Source organism: Aulonocara stuartgranti, assembly GCF_965226115.1.
Source record: "Aulonocara stuartgranti genome assembly, chromosome: 12".
Classification (NCBI taxonomy): Eukaryota; Metazoa; Chordata; class Actinopteri; order Cichliformes; family Cichlidae; genus Aulonocara; species Aulonocara stuartgranti.
The window spans coordinates 35,391,006-35,410,879 of record NC_138948.1 but is presented as its reverse complement, the minus strand read 5'-3'; the positions used below and the strand labels follow the sequence as shown (position 1 = coordinate 35,410,879).

The window sequence follows — 19,874 nt, the reverse complement described above, 5'->3', positions numbered from 1 at the left end:
TGCGAAATCGATCAACTTCAGACCAGACAAAAAACAACGGAGGCTCCGGAAAAGTGCAATCAAACGATGAGTTTTATTATCACAGGAGAACAACCAACCGTCAGCATACAGAATGGGTTGCTCTGACAAAAATACACTGGGTTCTGGTTTTATAGGATAACATATCACACCTACGTCAATACAGTTCAAAAATACAGGGTGACAGATGGACAAAAGTTCAATTCGTGCAAACAAGGGTACATCACATATACTTTTAATAACTATAAACTGACATATAACTTCTCCTTTCTTCATTACTTGCCTTTTAAGGTAATAAGATGTCATCCACAGATGTCATCCAGGATGCCAGCGGGTTTTCAATACCTGGGCCCTGTGCTTCGTACGTCGCTTACTACATCCAAGATCAAATGAAACATCCAAGACCAAATCATCGCGCTAACTCTGAGCTCGCTATTCCGGTTCCCCGAACACACCTGTTGTTGACGATTAGTATAGCTGGATGAAGTAATGTGAGATCACTGGGTGGCCCAACAGGGGCTACGCATCGATAGTAGAAACATTGATCGGCAACCCTTTGATTGGTCGGCGAAAATGTCGAAGGAGCGCGCTCGGTGTTTTTCGGCAGCAGAGCAAGAACTCTTGAGTGAGGGATTTCAGGAGTTTCAGAGTTTAATTAAAACGCAAGGGAACACTGCAAAGGCTGCAAAAGCAAGGAGAGAGGGCTGGCAGAAAGTTGCTGACAAATCAAACTCGTAAGTAATTCAATAATAACAATAATAATGGAGTGGATTTATATAGCGCTTTTCAAGGCACCCAAAGCGCTTTACAATGCCACTATTCATTCACTCTCACATTCACACACTGGTGGAGGCAGCTACGGTTGTAGCCACAGCTGCCCTGGGGCAGACTGACAGAAGCCAGGCTGCCATATTGCGCCATCGGCCCCTCTGGCCAACACCAGTAGGCGGTAGGGTAGATTTATCATATCACACCATATTATCCAATATTATATTACATTACATTATATTATAATATGTTATATTATATCCCCTTTCACATTAGAGCCACAACAGGACCCACTAGAACATGGGAACAAGTAAAAGTGAAATATAAGAATATTCTACAGAATGGTAATATTTATCACTTATATTGCTTGTCGTCTCTTGGAAAGAGACCCTGGAATACTCTGTTTGTTTGTTCATAACAGCAACCAAGAAAAGGGCAGAGCAAAAAAAGACAGGTGGTGGTCCTGCACCCCCTCGTCAACAAGTTGGTTAAGTGAATAATACCCTCACGGGAAAATCGATATCTCTCTATGAGCACACTGTCGCGCTGAGCTAAAGGATCCTGTCTGTCCCGCAATATACGCTGAATTCTGAGGACTCTCCTTATCAATCTTGCACCTTCCGCAATGGGTTGCTCGCGTAAACGGACAGGATATGACTGCGACAGGCTTCCCAAATCCACCTTCGCTTTTATAGCCGTGGTCTCTCATCTTGATTACACGAAGTAATTTACAATTACTACTCTGAAATATGAATTACATCTGTAATAATCACATACATGTAATAGAATGTTAATAGTACATTTCCCTTTTTTAGGGAATGACCTGTATGTATCTGTGTGAAATCAATAAAAGGATCAAGTGCTGCATTATCTTTAGTTACATTGATGTTATTTATTTATGGTGAAACAGTGGTGGAATATCGCTGTTGCTTTCGTATGAATGACGCGGACATACCTGCGTGGCCGCGATCTAATCCTGTTTACATAAAGTAAACCTGCTCCCCAGCAGGTTTACGCTTACGGCTCTGTTGCTATGACAGCAAGTCCCGGATGGGCTTCGGGGAACCGAACGATCCAGGATCACGCGAAATCGTCAACAATCTCATCCAGCTAACTCACTTAGCGCGGTACGAAGAACAGGCCCCTGAGTGCTCATGCATGGTTTTAGACAAAGTTTTCAGGCCCTGCAGAGCTCAGGTTACTGAGCCACCTGGGGCAGTATTATTGGGGATATACGTGCAGCACATATCTCCAAACATCGAGCACACACCTCCCCTCTCTGCCAATAACATGTCAAGCGCCATCCTATTTTGAACTCCCATCAGAGAACTTGGACCCAATTGTTCTGCGAACCCCATCATGGCGTCCCTGGTTAGGTTAGAAAGTCTCAGCAGATTGTAATGAACATAGTTAATGCGGTCAACATTCTTATTAGGTGTTACCCAAAGGAATATACTCTCAAATCCTGCAGCTATCGGATTCACCAGCTTATATTCGTCTGGAACTCCCCTAGGCGAGTTCAGGCGAGGATCATAAGCATGTGTACCTTGGGTCCCTCTTTTGACCAAAACATGTCTCAGACGTCTGGCGGCTAGAGTACGTGTGTTGCGTTGTGGAATAGCCTTTACCTGATTCCCAATCAGCATGAGTGGAGCTCCTAATCGCACCATCGCACATGTCCCTACGCTTCCTATAGGAACATGAACCAACAGAGTATTTTCCCCACAATAATAATAGAGCCCACTTCCTGCCCAGGTTCCAATTACCGTGCTAGGGCCGCTTACATTGTTGGTGGTTCGTCCCTGAAGTGTGACGGCACACCAAGTTGGATCGATCTCTCCCACCTTGTACTTTTCATTATCAGTAGAGAACTTAAAACATGCATAGTTATCTTGTTTTGGCATAAATGGTCCCACTGTTGTCTGACACTTTCCATCTACTACTGGCTCCTGTGCATTTAATGACGTCACACAAATCTAACATGAATGAGCTGGTAGACCCTTTAACATAGTTCAACTCTATGCCATTATTTCTGCTGAGACATTCATCACCTTTACCTGACCCCTCGCGCTTTTGTCTTTCTAGCGATCCTGTTTTAGGACCTACAGTCTCAGGAACTGCTGGGCTGGACTGGCCTCCGTGTTCAGACAAGGGGTCCGGAGTGCCTTGCAAAATACAGACAAAAGACAACAGAGCCATGGTTACTATTATCGCATATAATACACATGTAGTTGTAAGGAACATTTTAATACGTTTCTTCCCATTACGTGTCTCTGATTCGGTTGTTTGCATCATGTTATATAAACTTTGTATTCTAGACTTGTTATATAGATTTTAGATTCTGGACTGAAACCCCCCTCTTTGTGGACCCTTTAACTTATCACTGCCCCTTTCTGATGGCGTGACGACCTTCTCCGCTGCTGCTCTTCTTTCTTCAGCCTTCCAGGTGGACTACTGAATGGCCTGTTGCACAGGTGAGAGGGTTTATTCTGCCTCTGTTTGTTGACACCTGTGTTGGTTGAAGCCTCTTCCTCAACCAAGCTCTCATGTGCTGGTGCACACTGCGACCAGTGATACCAGGTGTCGCCCTTCCCTTTCAGTTGGACTGCTGTAGTTGTCCTGGCAACGACCTCGTATGGACCAGTCCAGCGTGGCTCCTTCCACTTGCGTTTGAGCACCTTCAGCCACACCACCTTTGCCTCCGGGGTCGCCCTGTCCACAGCGTGTAATCCAGATGTGACCTGTTTGCGAAACTGGAGATTCTTGCCACCCCTGTGGTCGCTGTGTTACTGGAATGTTCTCCTGTAAAGGATAGAAAACAAAAAGCCTCTCTCTGGTACACCTCACTAATCTACTGTGTTCATCTAATGTTCCCTTAATTATTCAAAGTTGGTTCAAGATATCATGTTCTGGGCTCTATCCTTTATATTAACTTTACTTAATCTAAATGCTCTTTATGTGTGTAAAGAGTTTATCTTCTAACCAGGATTCAGTTCATTTTAATCCTTCAACTTAAACATGAAAATAACAATGTCTGCCTCAGTTTTACCATATCTAAATCATCAAACACCCCAAAAGTCCTAAAATGATCCTAAACCCATTTCAACTTAAACCTTAAATCCCCCCTTTATTTTGACACATTTCATGTGTCAAAATAATGTACAAAACTAAAAATGCTCAGTTTTCCCCACTCATGATCCAATCTATGTCATGAAAATGAACTTAAAACAGAACAGTCATCAGTCATGTGCTTAGCCTTAGTCCAGTCTTTACCTCAGTGTCCAGTTGGTCCAACCTTAGTTCAGTTCGTCCGTCCAGTCACCGTCCATTCATACGTATTCACACCAGGTATTTCCTCTTTCTTGCCGAGACAACAAGAAACTGTTCCTCTTTCACAGTTGCGAGTAAACATAACTAACCTCTCACCTATAAATGATTCTCTCTAACTAAGTGTGTGTGTGTATATGTCGTCCTCAAATGCTCTCTCATCTCACCCGTTGCACTTCTGACCTTCCACCAGACCAGAGGCTCATCAAATAGCCTCGTCTAACCTGCTCCTCAGAATAACTTAGACTCTGCTTTCATTAATGCAAACTTTCTGCAACTTAGTCTTTCTGAAAGACACACACTGTTTAAACCTCTGAATGCAATATCAATGCTGCAGATTATATTATTAATGCAATGGTGACGATGACGATTATTTAACAATAGCAGTAAAATAATTTCCCTGCTCCACACTCCCTCTCTCGACCTCTGGTACACCAGAGGTCGCAATACATTGTGTCCTCGCTCTGACCCTCTCTTGTGGTCCATCCGGCCTCGGGCCTCCAGGATCCTCACCCCCTGTGGTCGCCGAGATCTTCTGCAAAGGAAACAAAACACCTTTTCCTGCATCTCCCTAACTTATCATAGTTGGGACTCTTTAATCAAAAGCCTTATCCTAATTATGTTCTTGACTTATAGACTTGTATTTATATATATTCTTCAACGTTACTCATCATTTTACCACTCTCTTAAAACGCTGACACTAACTTCATTTTAAAACCTCACATTTCCTATGTTATAACCTGTTTTTGATATAGCCTTTTTATTTCATTTTGCTCCTTTTAATGTAACAATACCTTATAATTCTAGTTTATCAGACTTAATCAAAACCTATGCTTTCCTTCCTTTGGTCCTTCTTTAAATCAGAACATTTTGTCTTCTGAAAGTTTTATTTCTGCTTCTGCCAACATGTTTAGTTAACGAGCTCGACTGGACAGAAACAATCACAACTGCTGAACCTGCACTGTGCTCATGGTTAAAATTCCACAACATTTTGTCTTCTGAATATTGTATTTTTGCTTCAAAACTGCTTCTAGCACAACAAGAGTCAGCGGAGGCTGGAATGACAACAACAACAACAATCTTGTGCTTAACATAAAACATTTACCATTTAACATAAAACAAAAAATAACACAAGTAACAAAAATAACACAAGTAACTTAAAAAAGCTTCAGTCCACATTTCAGTTTGTTGAGCTCGCTGTTGCTCCAGAGGAGGCCCTCAGCTGGCCGGGCTGGAGCCGAGGCCCCGGGGATGCTGCTACGTGTCTGAGGGCAAGTGCTCTTTCAGCCTGCACGTCTGCCCATTTGCGGTCCTCACTTCTCTCCGAGTCCATCGGTGAGGAGTGTTGCATCTGGTCCAGCAGCATACTCACAGTATATATGGGCTGCTGCTGCTGCAGAGGTGTGCTGGCCTCTGAGCGCTCTGTCTGTGTGTAGATGGAGCAGAGCTGGAACAGCTTCTCTCTGGTTTCCTGAGGGGGGGGATGCTCCATGTCATCCAGGACTAGCTGGATCAGGTGAGGTGTGCTGATGCAGGGGGCATCCAGACATGCAGAGAGAAGCTGCTGCCACCTCAGCTTGATGCGGTCGATGAAAATCCTGTCCTTCATTCTGGCTTTCTTCTGCAACCTTGTCTCAAAATGATATTCAAATTTGTTGTTGTTGCAGAGGAAGACTTCTGAAATCCATGCAGAAATATAGAAACACCTGTGACCGTTGGGCTCTTTGCTGAGCAGCTTCAGTTCCACAAAGAGCTTCTCCAGGAAGAGGTGAATGAAAGACGAAGAGTTAAGCATCTTTAGCAGGGGCAGCCAAAAGCGCAGGAAGGTTTGTGGGACTCTGGGCTCAGTGGGACTGGCACTGTCAGATGTTGCACAGCCTAATGCTTCCAGCTGCTCCATGGTAGGAACAAGAAAACCGTCTTCCAGCAGCACATCAATCAACAGCTCCCTGGACCCCAGTGCAAACTGCTTGATCTCACCCAGCAACGAACTCATGTCTGCTAAGGGGGCCTGCCACAAGCTCTTCCCCTTGTCTTCAGGAGACCCATCATCAAAAGCTTGGTACTGGTCCTTCTGAAAAGAGATCAGCAGCTCCCGAGCGTTTCTGCAGGCATCCACTTCTTTCTGCCTGGCAACGAGCTGCTCATCGGGGCCTCCTCCCAGCTGTCTGGACCAAAACTCCTGCTGGAGCCACTCCAGGGCCACCTTACATCCCTTTCGGCACCATTTCAAAGAAGGAAGAGTCCCACGCATGATTTCGTGCCTCAGATCCACCACCCACTCGGGGATGTTCAAGTTTCCAGCCAGTTGCCTCAGCGGCTGGGCCTTTCTCCCCTGCTGGCGATCCGTGATAAGATTAACAAATCTTACCAGGGCCGTCCCGTACATCAGGGTCAAGTCATCTCCGGTAAGCTGTCCGGACCGGTCCCGCACCTGGCAGCGCACGAGGTCTGCTGTGCAGTCCACGGCCACGGGAAAACTATCAGCGCACCTGGCCCTCCAAGCCGATATCCTCTCTAACGCAAACCTCTGCAGAGAGGAGTCCATCGAGTAAAGGTAGTCCCGAACCTGATCCCACTCCGCTTTGTTAAGCCAGGCTACCACATGGCGTGTTTTCTCAGAGCCCTTTTTATTCATTGTGCGCGCTCCGGACCTCACGCTCAATCTCTCACTCACCGGGAAAAGCCGCTCGCCTCACGCAGAGACCACTCGCAGATTTATATGACAGAGGACCGCGTTCAGAGCTTCGAGTTTTACAGTTGCTTGTCGCACAGCAACCAGGAAATGACGCTAACGTTTTCTTCGGCTTCGTTTGTGGCTGACGTTCACCCTGCGGGCACGCTGACGCCACCTGCTGGATTGGAGGATGGAGCGATGGTTCTACAGAGCGCTTATTTACATGATGCTGGTCATAAACGAGCTTTCTTTGGCTATGGTCAATGGCGTGTCCAGCGGGGTGGCCTGGGGGGGCACAGGCCACCCCCCCAACCAGACTGGCCACCCCAGGTGCCACCCCAAAGGCAAAACAATAAAATTCAATCAAATATCAAATGTCCGATTATGCTTTCACGGTGACGCTCAGATATCCGAGTGTAAGTGAATGCAGCATCGGCTTCTGCGCTATGTGCATCACGTTAGCAAAGGTAGGAGAGCCAAGCACGAAAGACGTCACTGCAGGAAACAATTTTTCGGTGAAAGAAAATGAGGACAGAATAAATGTCCCGGTAAGTAATATTAAGTTTGTTGAGTTTAGTAAACTTCGGCGAAATTAGAATACCAAGGAAAAAATAACACTTAAAGAATTATTGCAGCCGTGGAATATTTCAGACAGTATGCTACAGAGGGCAGCTAACATAAGAGTTATGAGTTATAAGATGTAATCTAAGTCGTAACATTGCTGTATGGAGCTGCAGATTTGGTTGCAGGTTAACATAGCTGGACTGGCCATCGGGCTTATTTGACTTATTTTTTATTTTTTTTGTAACGGCATGAACAATGAGAGGTGGTGGATTGGCCAGATGCAGGTCGATGTGTAGAAATAACTCCGTTGTTTGGTGGTGGCTATGGCGGGGCTTCCACAGAGGCAGCAGGTGGATGAGGGAAGGGGAGGCAGGAGGAGAGCCCCGAGGCAGCCGCCAGTCCGAGTGTCAGGTGAACTGAACTTCAGGTAAGAAGTTATGACCTGCAGTCTATCTGGGTCAGATATGAACTAAGTTTAGGTGGAGTTTATTTTCGTTGTGCTGACTTTTTACTGTCAGTTGCAATAACTCATACTGCGTTCTAGCCAGCTTGGAGTTTTTATACAGCTGTTCGGTTGCTATGATGTTACTGATAGTGAACTTTATTTTATTCATAAGGTTAGTTAGTAGAGTTGCCAACGGCTCCTTAAAAAAATGGAATGGTCCCTCAATCAGAGAAAATATTACACGTTTCGTATTGAGCTGAGAAGAGACGCAGTTTGTCCCGAACTTCAGCTAGAATGGAAAAAGACACAAAGCTGGATTTATTCTGTCTTTACGCTGCACAGCTGCCTCTTCTCTCATCCTCCCTCTCCTGTTGCTACTTCAATCATGAAACTGATCGATGATCAGCTGATCGGCTTTTCTCTCTTGTTTGTTTATCGCCCACTTTGCGCCAGAAAGACGAAACCAGCAGATGTCGCGCTAAACAACAGCAGCACGTTTAAGCTTGATCGGCTGTTGTTAGAATTTATTTAATATTAATTTCTAGTATCAGCTGATGTTTGCTGGAGCCACAGCTGTAAAGCTGCTGGTCATGATGTCGGTTTGGATATCTGGTGAGAGGGAAACGTGAAGACCACCCACCAGGATCCTTTTTTATGTAGCTGACAGCTGGTAACTGTGCAGGGGCGGGTCTAGCAAAGTTTTGCCAGGGGGCCAGGTAGGGCATTAACAGGGAAAGGGGGCACAAAGAAATACTTTTCTTTCCTATTCTCATTTAAAATATCTAGCTTTTATTAAATAATTATCTAAATCTTACAACCAAAGTTTTTATCTGACGTAAAATGTATAGAAATCATACATATACCAAAAAGACTGTACATCACTGTCACAACAGGGTTTGTTTTCATTCAAAGGCTTTATGGCTTTAATACCTGGTGGGTCGGTCTGTAGTCAAAATGCCCGATTTTCTGTCCCAGTCCAGCCCTGCAGGTTATACTGGCAGTGTCACCATGCCAGCTGAATGTATTTCATCATCAGCCAGTGTTGTTCTTTATCAATATTACCAAAGTTTACCATAAGGCAGCATAGAAAGTATTTACTTGCTTTCAGGTTTTATTCAAATATTAGTCTTTTCAGTTGTTTCTCCACTTTTTTCCTGTTTCAAAATCAAACACCAGTTTGTGAGAAGATTATCTTCTTTTTTTAACAGGCAGAGAAAGTTTTGCATTGGAATGGCTAATTTGTCAATTGTTTGCTACAAATGTTCGTATTTTAATATTCAAAAATGTTTTTGCCCAAAACATATGTGCACTATATGTCAGTAAAAATACTATGCAAATATTGCTGTCCTTGAATGCTGAGTAAACACTGACAAAGCACTGATTGTATCTCTTGTACTTTATCAACGCAGTATCTAAAAACTTTGCACCGTAGTGGTTAAAATCTCATTCTAATAAGAGTTAAAAGTGCATTTGGTTATTAGGTTTATAGGATTATTGAATTATGGTTAAGGGTTGGTAGAATTTTTTTTTAAAACATTATCTGCCAATTAAATCTGCCACCCTTCTCCAAATCTGTGCCCCTACCTGGCCCCCCCAACAAAAATTTTCTAGACACGCCACTGGTCAGCAGAGTACAAATGACCTTCATGCATTACTCCCTGATTGTCTATAGTGTGTTGACTTTGAAGGGAAGCTGTGGATCCATATGTAGAATCAGCATAGTCTCTGTTAAGAAGCGTCTTTTGACAGCATTTGAGTATGGGATGGACAGCAATAAGAACTGGGAGTAGTTGGAGCAGTTCACTTGTGGCAGACATTAAAAAATAAAGAAATTAGACATTAGAATATGTGTGAGAAAGATGAATCAAGGAAAGAAAGGGGGCTACAGACACTATTTATTTATGGGGCCCAGAGTTCTGTGCTACACTCCTGCACACAGGCTGCATAAACAGTAAGAAAAGTAAATATAAGATATGCTAAATGCTTCTTTGAGCCAGAAATAGTGTAAATATAGTGAAATAAACTTAAAATAACTGTAAGATGCAAAATGTTATCTCTAACATAATCAGTTACAAACACACACATTTCCCTCTGAAATGGAGCAGAATAGAATAGAGTATTTACAAAGCACCAAATTATAACAGACATCATCTCAGATCATTAAAGGTCAGGACCTTACAGTTTACTCAAAACACGAGCAAATGTATGTGGGACTTTCCAGCACTGACTATCCATTATCTATCTAACCAGGTAGCAAATGGATTGGGGTTCCTGGGGAAATTCGAGGTTATGAAGCGGCACACCGGCTTTATGGGAAGTTGCCGTGGGCCGACCTCTTTCAGCCGACCATCAAATTAGCCAGAGAAGGATTCCCTATTCCTCACTACCAAGGTCAACACATCCCACGCATTGGTAACACGTCACTACGGTATGAAAAACACCCACAATGTGATTTCAAAAATACAAAGAGCAAACAATGAATGTTTCAGCTTTATTTCACTGTCTTTGTCTTTTAGGGAGTTATATTTAGATAAAAATGGGAACCTGCTTAAGACCGGTGATACTGTGAAATTTGAGAAACTGGCTGACACTTTGGAGATGATCGCAAACGAGGGACCAGATGTGTTTTACAACGGAACAATAGCAAAGAATTTAACCAGTGACATACAGAATGAAGGTATTATCAGATGGGTTTCATCCTGCTCTCTTTCTGACCGTTTTCTATGTCTGCCAGGCACAATGATCTAATTACAAATTACAAAAATCTATTGGTTTTGGAAAACTGTAACATGATCCCTCACAGGCTACACTGTGATCTGTCTCGATCCATTCAAAGTCTTGATTATGAAATTCATTGTGTTCATTTGTACTCAGCAGAATCATTTGTTTCACTGTTCGTGCTCAGGAGGAAACCTCACACGGGAGGACTTGGAATTGTATGAAGCTAAAGTGACTGATGCGTGGAATATTTCTTTGGGAGAGTATAAACTGTACTTCCCTCCGCCCCCTGCAGGAGGAGCCATCCTCAGCCTCATCCTCAACATCATGAAAGGTTCCTGATTGTTGCTTCTAGCATGTAGAGTTTGATTCATATAGGAAAATGATCCTTATCAATCTTTACAAATGTGATACACTAAGAATTGATGTTTTCAATCCAAAAAAATTTTTTTTTAAAAATATTTTTAGGATACAAAATGGAATCAGAACCTAAGACGACTGATGAAAAGATTTTGTTTTATCACCGTTATATTGAAGCTTTAAAATTTGCCAATGAATTAAAGACAAATATCAGCGATCCAAACTTCAGCTCAGATGAAGTAAGTATCTCAAAATCCTACAGATTTGCACCTGCTTTGTTGCATAAAGAATGATTCTATTTAAGTGACTAAACAATTAAAAGTAACAATACCACATCACAAAACACAAAACAAACCGCCCCTTGCCTGCAGCTCATCCACAAACTACACCCCACCACAGTCAGTTTATGCACACTGATAATGAGTTGAGGTTTTTTTGTAATATCTCTGAGTTTTGCACAGTTGGACTTTAGGTTAATTTGTTGGGTTGAGATTGTGACTATGTGTTAACAAAGTGCTTTTACAGAAGTGTTCACCTTTGTTAATGATCAATCAGGGGCATTTGATTATCAGTACCTGGCTGCTACTTACAATTAAAGTTCTTATAGAAGCACTAAGGGTGAAGAGAACCAGTAGAGTGCTGTAAGAATTTCTTTGAGTCTCAGCATTTTCATTTCAGCATCATTCTGAGCAGTGATGTAGCTTTTAAAACATATACATATAAATACAAGTTTTAAAAGCACATAAACCTAAATTGGCTTAATATTTGTCTTTAATTTAGTATGTATATATTATTGTTATTATTATCTTAGTATTTAAATATAAGTATAATTTTGTGTAATGTGATGTTTTCAGATACTCTGTAGTTCACACAGATGACTGAATTTCAGAGACTCTATCTTTGGCAGTCATATGTTGAGCTTGATCACTAACCAATATTATAACCTCTAGTATTCATTCATTCATTCATCTTACATCAGTGATGGATCAATGATCAAAATTCTGTTAACATTTGGCTCCAATTTTATAAATTTCTTGACAGCAATGTATTTTCTGTAATGTGCATATTTATTTAGTTTCATTAATTCATTTTATTAATTCTCTGTATTTCACACAGATGGCAAAGAAACTGACACAGGATAGCTTTGCAGACAGCAAACGAAGCTTGATCAGCAGCGACAAGACTCGTGATCCTGGCATCAACTTGTATCTGGACAGCATCGGCACCACACATGTATCTGTGCTGGCTGAAGATGGATCTGCTGTGTCTGTCACCAGCAGCATCAACGACGAGTCAGTACCTGCATCATTCTGTTTCACTGCTAGAAACCAGCTATCAGATATTTTTCTTTCTTGAAACTGAAGATTTAAGAGATTGTGGAGGAACTTATTTTTAGACTATTTCTATACTACAAAGAGTGTCTTGGCTTTGTAGTTAATTTAGTTTTTTTGTTTACAGATTCGGCTCCGGGGTCCTCTCTCCAAGCACTGGAATCATTCTCAACAACCAGCTGTCTGACTTCTGTGGTAGAGCTGATAGCGTCTCTCCTGGTAAGAGATCAGTAGGATGCTTTTTATGAAATACAAGTAATTAGACGAGGAAGGTGGATTATTTCAAAACTAATACCACAAAGAGTTTAATTTTTTTCCTGAAATTATTTTCCTGACAGGACATATTTCTTTAAGTAATTTCTAATAATGGCAAAATAGTGCCATTGAGGAAATGAGAGGAGAAAATGGCATTTCATAATTCATTGTGATGCATCATATTTTGTTGATCATGGAAAAACTAAACTTGTTGATCATTTCCACGATGTTTTGCCAAACTGAAACACATCATGTGAATTTGGACTAAAATTGCATTTTCTGTTTAATACCATAGCCTGCTAAAATGTTTGAATGTTCAAGAACAGGCACAGTTTTACTACTGCTGTAGTAAAATCTGTTTCCATGTCAACGTGTTGTTGTGTGAAGTTTTTCCTTCACACTGTCACCAAGTACTTGATCATAAGGGGCTCTTCTTATTGTTGGGGGTTTCTCTCTACTGAAGTGGGTTAACCTTATAATATAAATGTACCATTGTGATTTGACGGTATATGGATATTTATATTCATTTAAAATTATATAGAGGACAGCACACTGGCACGGTGTTGCCTTATAGCATAGGTGTCAAACTCTGGCCCGCGGGCCAAATTTGGCCCGGAGCCTAATTACATTTGGCCCGCAAAGCCATACCAAATTACTATTAGAGCTGGCCTACTGGTATTATACAGCTAATATATATATTGTTTAGTATTAAGCTTTGCTTGTTCCATATTCAGTTTTTCAGCAAAACGTGTTTGAGTCCATAAGAAAAGATTCATTCTTATATCTGGAGGAATAAATATATTTCAATAAATATTAATGTTAGCCCGCGACTTTGTTCCAGTTTTGAATTTTGGCCCACTGTGTATTTGAGTTTGACACCCCTGCCTTATAGCAAGAAGGCCCTGAGTTTGATCCCACTTGTGTGGAGCTTGCATGTTCTCCCCATGTTTGTGTGAGTTCTCTCTGGGTACTGCAGCATCCTCCCACAGTCCAAAGACATGCAGTTAGTAGGGTTAGGCTAATTGGTGAATCTAAATTGCCCATAGGTGTGAATGCGAGTGTCTCTCTGTGTTAGCGCTGCATCCGGCTAGCGACCTGACCTCGGTTTACCCTGCCTCTCGCCCTATGGTAGCTAGGATTGGCTCCACCACCCCTGCAACCCTGAGAAGGATAAGCTGAAGATAATCGATGGATGAATCTATATATAGATCTATAATATTGATTCAAGTGTGTTCAAGGTTCTGTATAATTCAGTTTGGACATAGCATCATTCAAACATTAATCTAACACACTGACAGAGTCTCAGTAATAGCTGCACTTTGAAAGACATTTCACTTTAGTTTGATACAGATTCAGTAGAGATAACTCACTTGTTGTGTGTGCACTTTCATCATTTGTTGATAAGCATGGGCGGATGCAATTCTAAACTTGTTTGTAGAGCACAGGTGTCGAACTCCAGGCTTTGAGGGCCAGTGTCCTGCAGATTTTACATGTGTCCTTGATCAAACACAGATAAATTACCTCCTCAGCGGCTGTATCCCAATTCAGGGTCTGCAGCCTTAAAGTACGCAGCCTTAACGGTCCACAAGGGCCGCGTAATCAAAGACCGCTGAGGCCGGAAGTGCGAGGCTTGTGAAATGGGACGGTCTAGCCTCCGTCGCGCTGCCCAGGTTGCCTAGCAACCATGATACTAACAGCTGGAAACGTTTCATACAGCTTTGTTTGACAGGAATGAAGGAGAAACCTTTTTGTTCATTTGTTTGTTTGTTTCTACATGAGCTTTGATCATTCTCTGTAAGATTAAGCTCAGCTATTGAACGGCGTATATTTTAAAGTAAAGGCTTTAAAACCAAGTTAGCACAAACGTCACTAATGTCACATAACTTTGCCGACATGTGGCCAACAGTAATGTTTAATGTTCTTCGTTATTAAACATTTGCACATAAATAAGTGACATAATATTCAGTACTTACTTAAAGTTTACTCTTCGGGCGCCCCTCATCCGCCGTTTTTTGTTTTTTTTTGGCAAAATTATCGACACCCACCGCCATGCTATGCATTATGGGATATGTTGGGCCACGAAGTCTACACTGCCACATCCTTAAAATTCAGGGAAATGAAGGACGCATTTGAGGGCAGCATTTCGAGCAGCCTTTGAATTGGGACAGCCTTCGTCGCGTCGCTGTGACGTAATCTGTTGGGTCTAAACTCAGACCCTGCTGTATCCAGGACTTATTCCCGTGAAAGAAAAACAAGGCAACAGCGATCAATCGATTTACTTGCAAGGGAGGCCTCGTCGGTATCTCAGAAACGCACTTCGAATCTCCTTACGAGTGACCCCGATGATGGCCTCCTCTCGCTGCCTTTTATTGAAAACGTTCACACAATAAACAATAGTTTACAAACACCTCCCCTCATAACCCCCCTTGGTTACAAAGACAAGGCACTGTATGTGTGTGTTCTCCTGCTGACCAAAAAGGGTCATAAAAGCATAAAAGCAGGAGCAACATCCTTGGTCATAAAGAGGGTAGTCTCCCCCACACCCAATTCATGGTTCACCCTAGATAACAAAGTGAAGCCATACAAAGGGGAGGAAGTTTACCAACATCAAACAGACCTTCACAAGGATGTGCCTGTGATAAAACACTACAGCCCCCACCCAGAACCTCGAGAATCTGGGGAGGGGGGAAGAAATAATTTCTTTCATCACAGAGTTAAAACAATGTAGAGATGGTAAGCATAAAAATGACAAACATTTAACAATTCACTTTAACATAATCGGCCTTGAAATGCGTACTTTAAGGCTGCAGACCCTGAATTGGGATACAGCCAACATGTCTTGGAGTTCTCCAGAAGCCTGGTAATGAACTAATCATTTGATTCAGGTGTGTTCTCCCAGAGTCTTATCTAAAACCTGCAGGACACTGGCCTTCGAGGCCGGGAGTTTGACACCCCTGTTGTAGAGTATAAAAAATTCAGGTATGAAAATACTGCATGAAAATACAGTAACTGATTCGTGTATGAAACATTTGTGTAAATGATTTATGCACAGATATGTGTGTACAGACTGATTTCTGTTTTCTAGTTTTGTCATTCAAGGTCTTTGTTGTATTTCTCAGGGGAGCGGCCTCCCTCCAATATGGCCCCATCTGTGCTGAAGTCTCCATCGAAGACGCTGGTGATTGGAGGGTCTGGTTCTGAAACGATTCCACCGGCTGTGGCCTCGGTATGTATGCATGGTAAACACACAAAGGTGCCATTACATATTAAATAAAATAAATTGATGTGGACTGATGCTGGTCTTTGCTGTTAAAGCTTGCATCATAGCAACAAGATTCTTCACCCTAATTTATCCTGTAATCATCACTTTCTCATCTCATTTTTTTTCTCTCCAAGGCGCTCATGAACCACCTTTGGTTTGGAAAGAGCCTTAAGGAGGCAATTATTACGCCTGTTGTTCTTGTAGACTCTAAAAGTGAAGTAAAACCTGAACCCAAGCTTGAAAAGGTAATTTATTCAATGTATTTAAATGATAAATTAATAAGTTCTACTTCTCTTGTTCCATCTGAGTCTCTCTCCTCTTTGCCCTGCAGGATGTAGTTGATGGTCTTGAAGCTCTGGGACATAAAATAGCAAAATTCTACAACACAGTTAACGCTGTGGAAAAGGCGGGCAGCTGTATCTCTGCATGGTCTGATGAAAGGAAAAAAGGCAAAGCTGCTGGTTACTGAGACCAAGAGTCAGTGATGTCAGTTATACAGCATGGTCTTAAGGTTATGGACACTGCTGTAGCTACAACATTGGTAAATCTATATTCGTCTGTTAACTGATAGATCATTCATGCTTTGCTCATGTGTATAAAAAGTTTGTAATATTGAAAACATAATGCAACGATCAGATCAGTTAAATCCCAAATTTCATGCAAAAATGTGCAAAGATAGCACTGTAAAAACTAGAAATGTAATTTTTTTAAAAAGTAGGGATTGCTGTTGATATCCGCCTCAATTTTTTTACAATCAATATGACCTTCTAAATATTTGTTTATTTTGGGTTTTGATACATATAGAATTGACTAAACAAGGAAACAGCTTTCAGGTCAAAATGTGAAGCCCATGCCTGTTTCTTTGACCTGCATTCTTTCTAAAAAGCAGGCCAGCAGGTTGAGACTGACTGCAGAAATCTTTGGTTATAGTAAACAATTCATATTTTCAAGTCTCATCAAATTCATGTTTACTTTGTAGGTTTTAGCCCACTGGATAGTCCAGAAGGGAGATAAAGTAGGGTACACTTTAGGGCAGACCTAAGTTATCTATCAATTGATTTGTAGTTTAACCCCCCAGCCCCCACCCAATGTTTTTTATTATTATGTTTTTATATTTAGTTTTCATATTAAGATTTTGAGCTTCATTAATCCTGCTATGTTTTTGCTCTTATAAAGTGTGGGTAATTCTGCTGATGTGCTCAGGGTAAAAGTTAATCTGACAAGCAGTTTGTGAGGCATGTTTTCTTTTTACCTCAGTATCTGTCTGAGCTCCTGTCTGTTTATGATTAATAAAGTATTCTGATTCTGATTGTTTCAGGATGACCTGCCATTATTCAATGACACATCTGCTTACCTGCATCTTTTGCTCGTTTCTCCTCCTCTTCTTTTCTCTTTTTTCTAAACTGAGGACCTGATGGCTTTGAACTTTTCTTGTCCATCTTCCATTGGTTTTAATTTTGCACTCCAATATGAACACCCTTCCCCCAACCCAAGGATCACCACAACATGATCTAACACACCTACACCTTAGTTCACAGATTCACTTTGTCTAGGGTGCATTTCTGAGATTTCACACAACCCAGGATTCAAATCATGAACACATAATGGGCTTGGATTTACAACATTATAAATGAAATGTGCTCTATTTGGAAGCAGCCGGCCCCCCTCCCCTTTCGACGGCTTGTGTGTGAGACTTTAAATCATCAAACTATAAATTTTAAACTGTTATTCAGAATCAGAATCAGAATGGGTTTATTGCCAGATGTTGAGGTTTACAACATTAGGAAATTGCTGCGGTGCTTCAGTGCAGACAATAAGAATTAAAGTGCTATGTAGAAAGAAAGATATGTGCATGAGATATACATGAGAATAAGAATTATGAGTGCTACGTAGAAAGATATATATTGATCCCTTTACCCCTGGTCCTAAAGTGTACATTTGTTTTCTTACTCTTCTTATATATATTGTTTGTTTACTTGCACTGCTGTAACTGGAGCCTTGTCGTCTCGTCTCTCTATATACTGGACTGTATGTAGCGGAGATGACAATAAAGTTTACTTTGACTTCAGCAGCGAGCAGGCGCAAATTATAAATCTGTATCATGATGTCTGGTGTGTTTGTGTTTGTTGGTTTGTTTTTATTTTGTTTTACTTTGCGAGATGGTTATTAGATGCTGCTCCAGCCGGTCAGAAAATCCCCCGCTGCCCCGCCCTCTCCTCTCTGCGCCGCAAGCAGCAGGCGCACCTCGCAAACGAAGGGCGCCCTTACTCCCAGCAAATGGGCGATAGAAAACCGATCGGTGCCTGTACCATTCCCAATATGCGCTGGCTGGCGTCGGGGCAGCATGAGTACGAGAATTTTTATTTTTTTTTGCCGATGCCCGTGATGCCGCCCCCCACCACGATGCCGCCCCGGGCAACTGCCCGTGTCGCTCCTTATCTAAAACCGCTATTGATTGTAACTGACTGTAAAAAGTCAGCACAACGAAAATAAACAACATCTAAACTTGGATTATATCTGACCCAGATAGACTGCAGTTCATAACTTCTTACCTGAAGTTCAGTTCACCGCCTTGGGTCTCTCCTCCTCCTGTATATCCTGAGTTATTTTTACACATCGACCAGCATCTGGCCAATCCACCACCTTTCATTGTTTATACCGTTACAAAAAAAAAAAAAAAAAAATCATCGGCCCATAAAAATTAAATATCACATCGGCCCACCGGGCAAATAAATGCCCGCTGGCCAGTCCAGCTATGGTCGTGCTATCAGTTAACCCAGCCGTGGCATGTGTGCCCAGGCTTGCCGACCCCTGTAGTAGAGCAATCTCAAGATGATGGGCCGAGGAGGATCACTTTGTTTGGGACGTTGGCGATTCACTCTATGTGCTCGATCGATAAGTAGCTTCTCCTGGAGAGGTAGCGCCTCCGCCAAAAGTTGTGAAACAAACTCCCTCTGTGCCCTCTGGTATTCCCGCGATTCTTACATTATTCCTCCTGGAGCGTGCCTCAAGATCTTCACATTTCTCATCTAACTTCTTTAACTCTGTAGACAAACGCTCCACAGTGGCCTTGAGAGTGGCGATGGTGTCAGAGTGGTTTGAGGCACAGGCCTGCAGTTCAGTTAAAGTGTTATCATGCCTGGCCACATCGCTTTTTATGTCCGAAATTGAGGCCTGGATGCTCTGGTTCAAGGATGATATCTCGCCTCTTATGGTGGTAGAAATCTCTAATCTGCGAGTGTCCCGTGTAGCGCACAATTCAGACTTGATGGAATTTATCTCTGAACATAAGCTAGTTATAGCGGTTAGTAACGCTTTATTCGACGGCTCGCATTCATCCTTTTCCAGTGCAGGCGGGGGGGCACACCAGACCAGAGTCTGAAGAGGCTTCGAGGCCTACATCGCTCGCGTCGTTCTTCTTAAGTTTGGGCTTCACCATTGTCGAGAGGCTCCAAGAAATATATCCACAGTAATCAATGGAAATGTGCTATATAAATAAATTTGACCTTGAACTTTTTAGTTGTTTTATGTGTTTTACTGATAGGAATAGATAACCTGGACTTAAACTGGATATGTTTTGTTTTGAAACTGTCAGCTTTGTGTACAATAAATTCTTTTCTTCAGTTTTTAATGTCTGCCTTGTTTTTATTGTTGGATTGCATCCAAATTTCCCTTATGGAAATCACAAGTCGGAAACTTTATGAAGCGGCAGAAGCTTATAGAAAAGAATGCCTTTCAAAACACACAGGTCACATGATCACAACTAAATCCAACGCTTTGGTGCGCTTCACCCCAGTTTTAACTGATGAAACAGTTTTTCAGATAATTGTCTACATAGAATCACTGTCTGATGGATTAAAAACCTTACATCCTCTGTGGGTTTGCTGTGTAGGACGACATGTTGATAGCAGGTTGAAAAGCAAAAGATGCACAACATGGTCTACAGGTACTCCCAAATGGAAGGACCTGCTATCCATGTATGGATGGGGGCTCATCTCTGTTTATGCACCAAAGAAACCTCAAGAATTGTTTGTCTTTGGAGAGTAGGCACACCTGGTGAAACATGCCCCTACATCACTGATGCTGTGCTCCTTGAAGCGCACTCCAACCGGGGAAGAACTCAAGACAGGCAATAGAGTCTTGTTCAAA

General features: G+C 42.1%; 2 protein-coding genes across 2 annotated transcripts in view; one reads left to right on the top strand and one right to left on the bottom strand.

Annotated features, from left to right (window-relative positions):
* LOC309718862 (glutathione hydrolase 5 proenzyme-like) overlaps positions 1-17,045 on the top strand; it is an 88,699-nt gene extending 71,654 nt beyond the window's left edge. The window contains exons 6-12 of the mRNA XM_082554471.1: positions 10,705-10,851; positions 10,986-11,116; positions 11,994-12,169; positions 12,336-12,427; positions 15,583-15,689; positions 15,860-15,970; positions 16,057-17,045. Of these exons, the coding sequence (XP_082410597.1) occupies positions 10,705-10,851; positions 10,986-11,116; positions 11,994-12,169; positions 12,336-12,427; positions 15,583-15,689; positions 15,860-15,970; positions 16,057-16,194 (902 nt within the window). The 3' untranslated portion in view covers positions 16,195-17,045. The remainder of the gene's footprint in view (positions 1-10,704; positions 10,852-10,985; positions 11,117-11,993; positions 12,170-12,335; positions 12,428-15,582; positions 15,690-15,859; positions 15,971-16,056) is intronic.
* LOC309718866 (ribosomal biogenesis protein LAS1L-like) lies at positions 1,970-6,943 on the bottom strand. The gene has a single exon (XM_082554475.1). The coding sequence runs from the start codon at positions 6,749-6,751 to the stop codon at positions 5,294-5,296; it is 1,458 nt and encodes a 485-aa protein (XP_082410601.1). The 5' UTR covers positions 6,752-6,943; the 3' UTR covers positions 1,970-5,293.
* Positions 17,046-19,874: the final 2,829 nt, after the last annotated feature.

Coding starts and splice junctions, on each gene's coding strand:
- LOC309718866 (XM_082554475.1), bottom strand. CDS start 6,751: ATGAATAAAAAGGGCTCTGAGAAAACACGCCATGTGGTAGCCTGGCTT.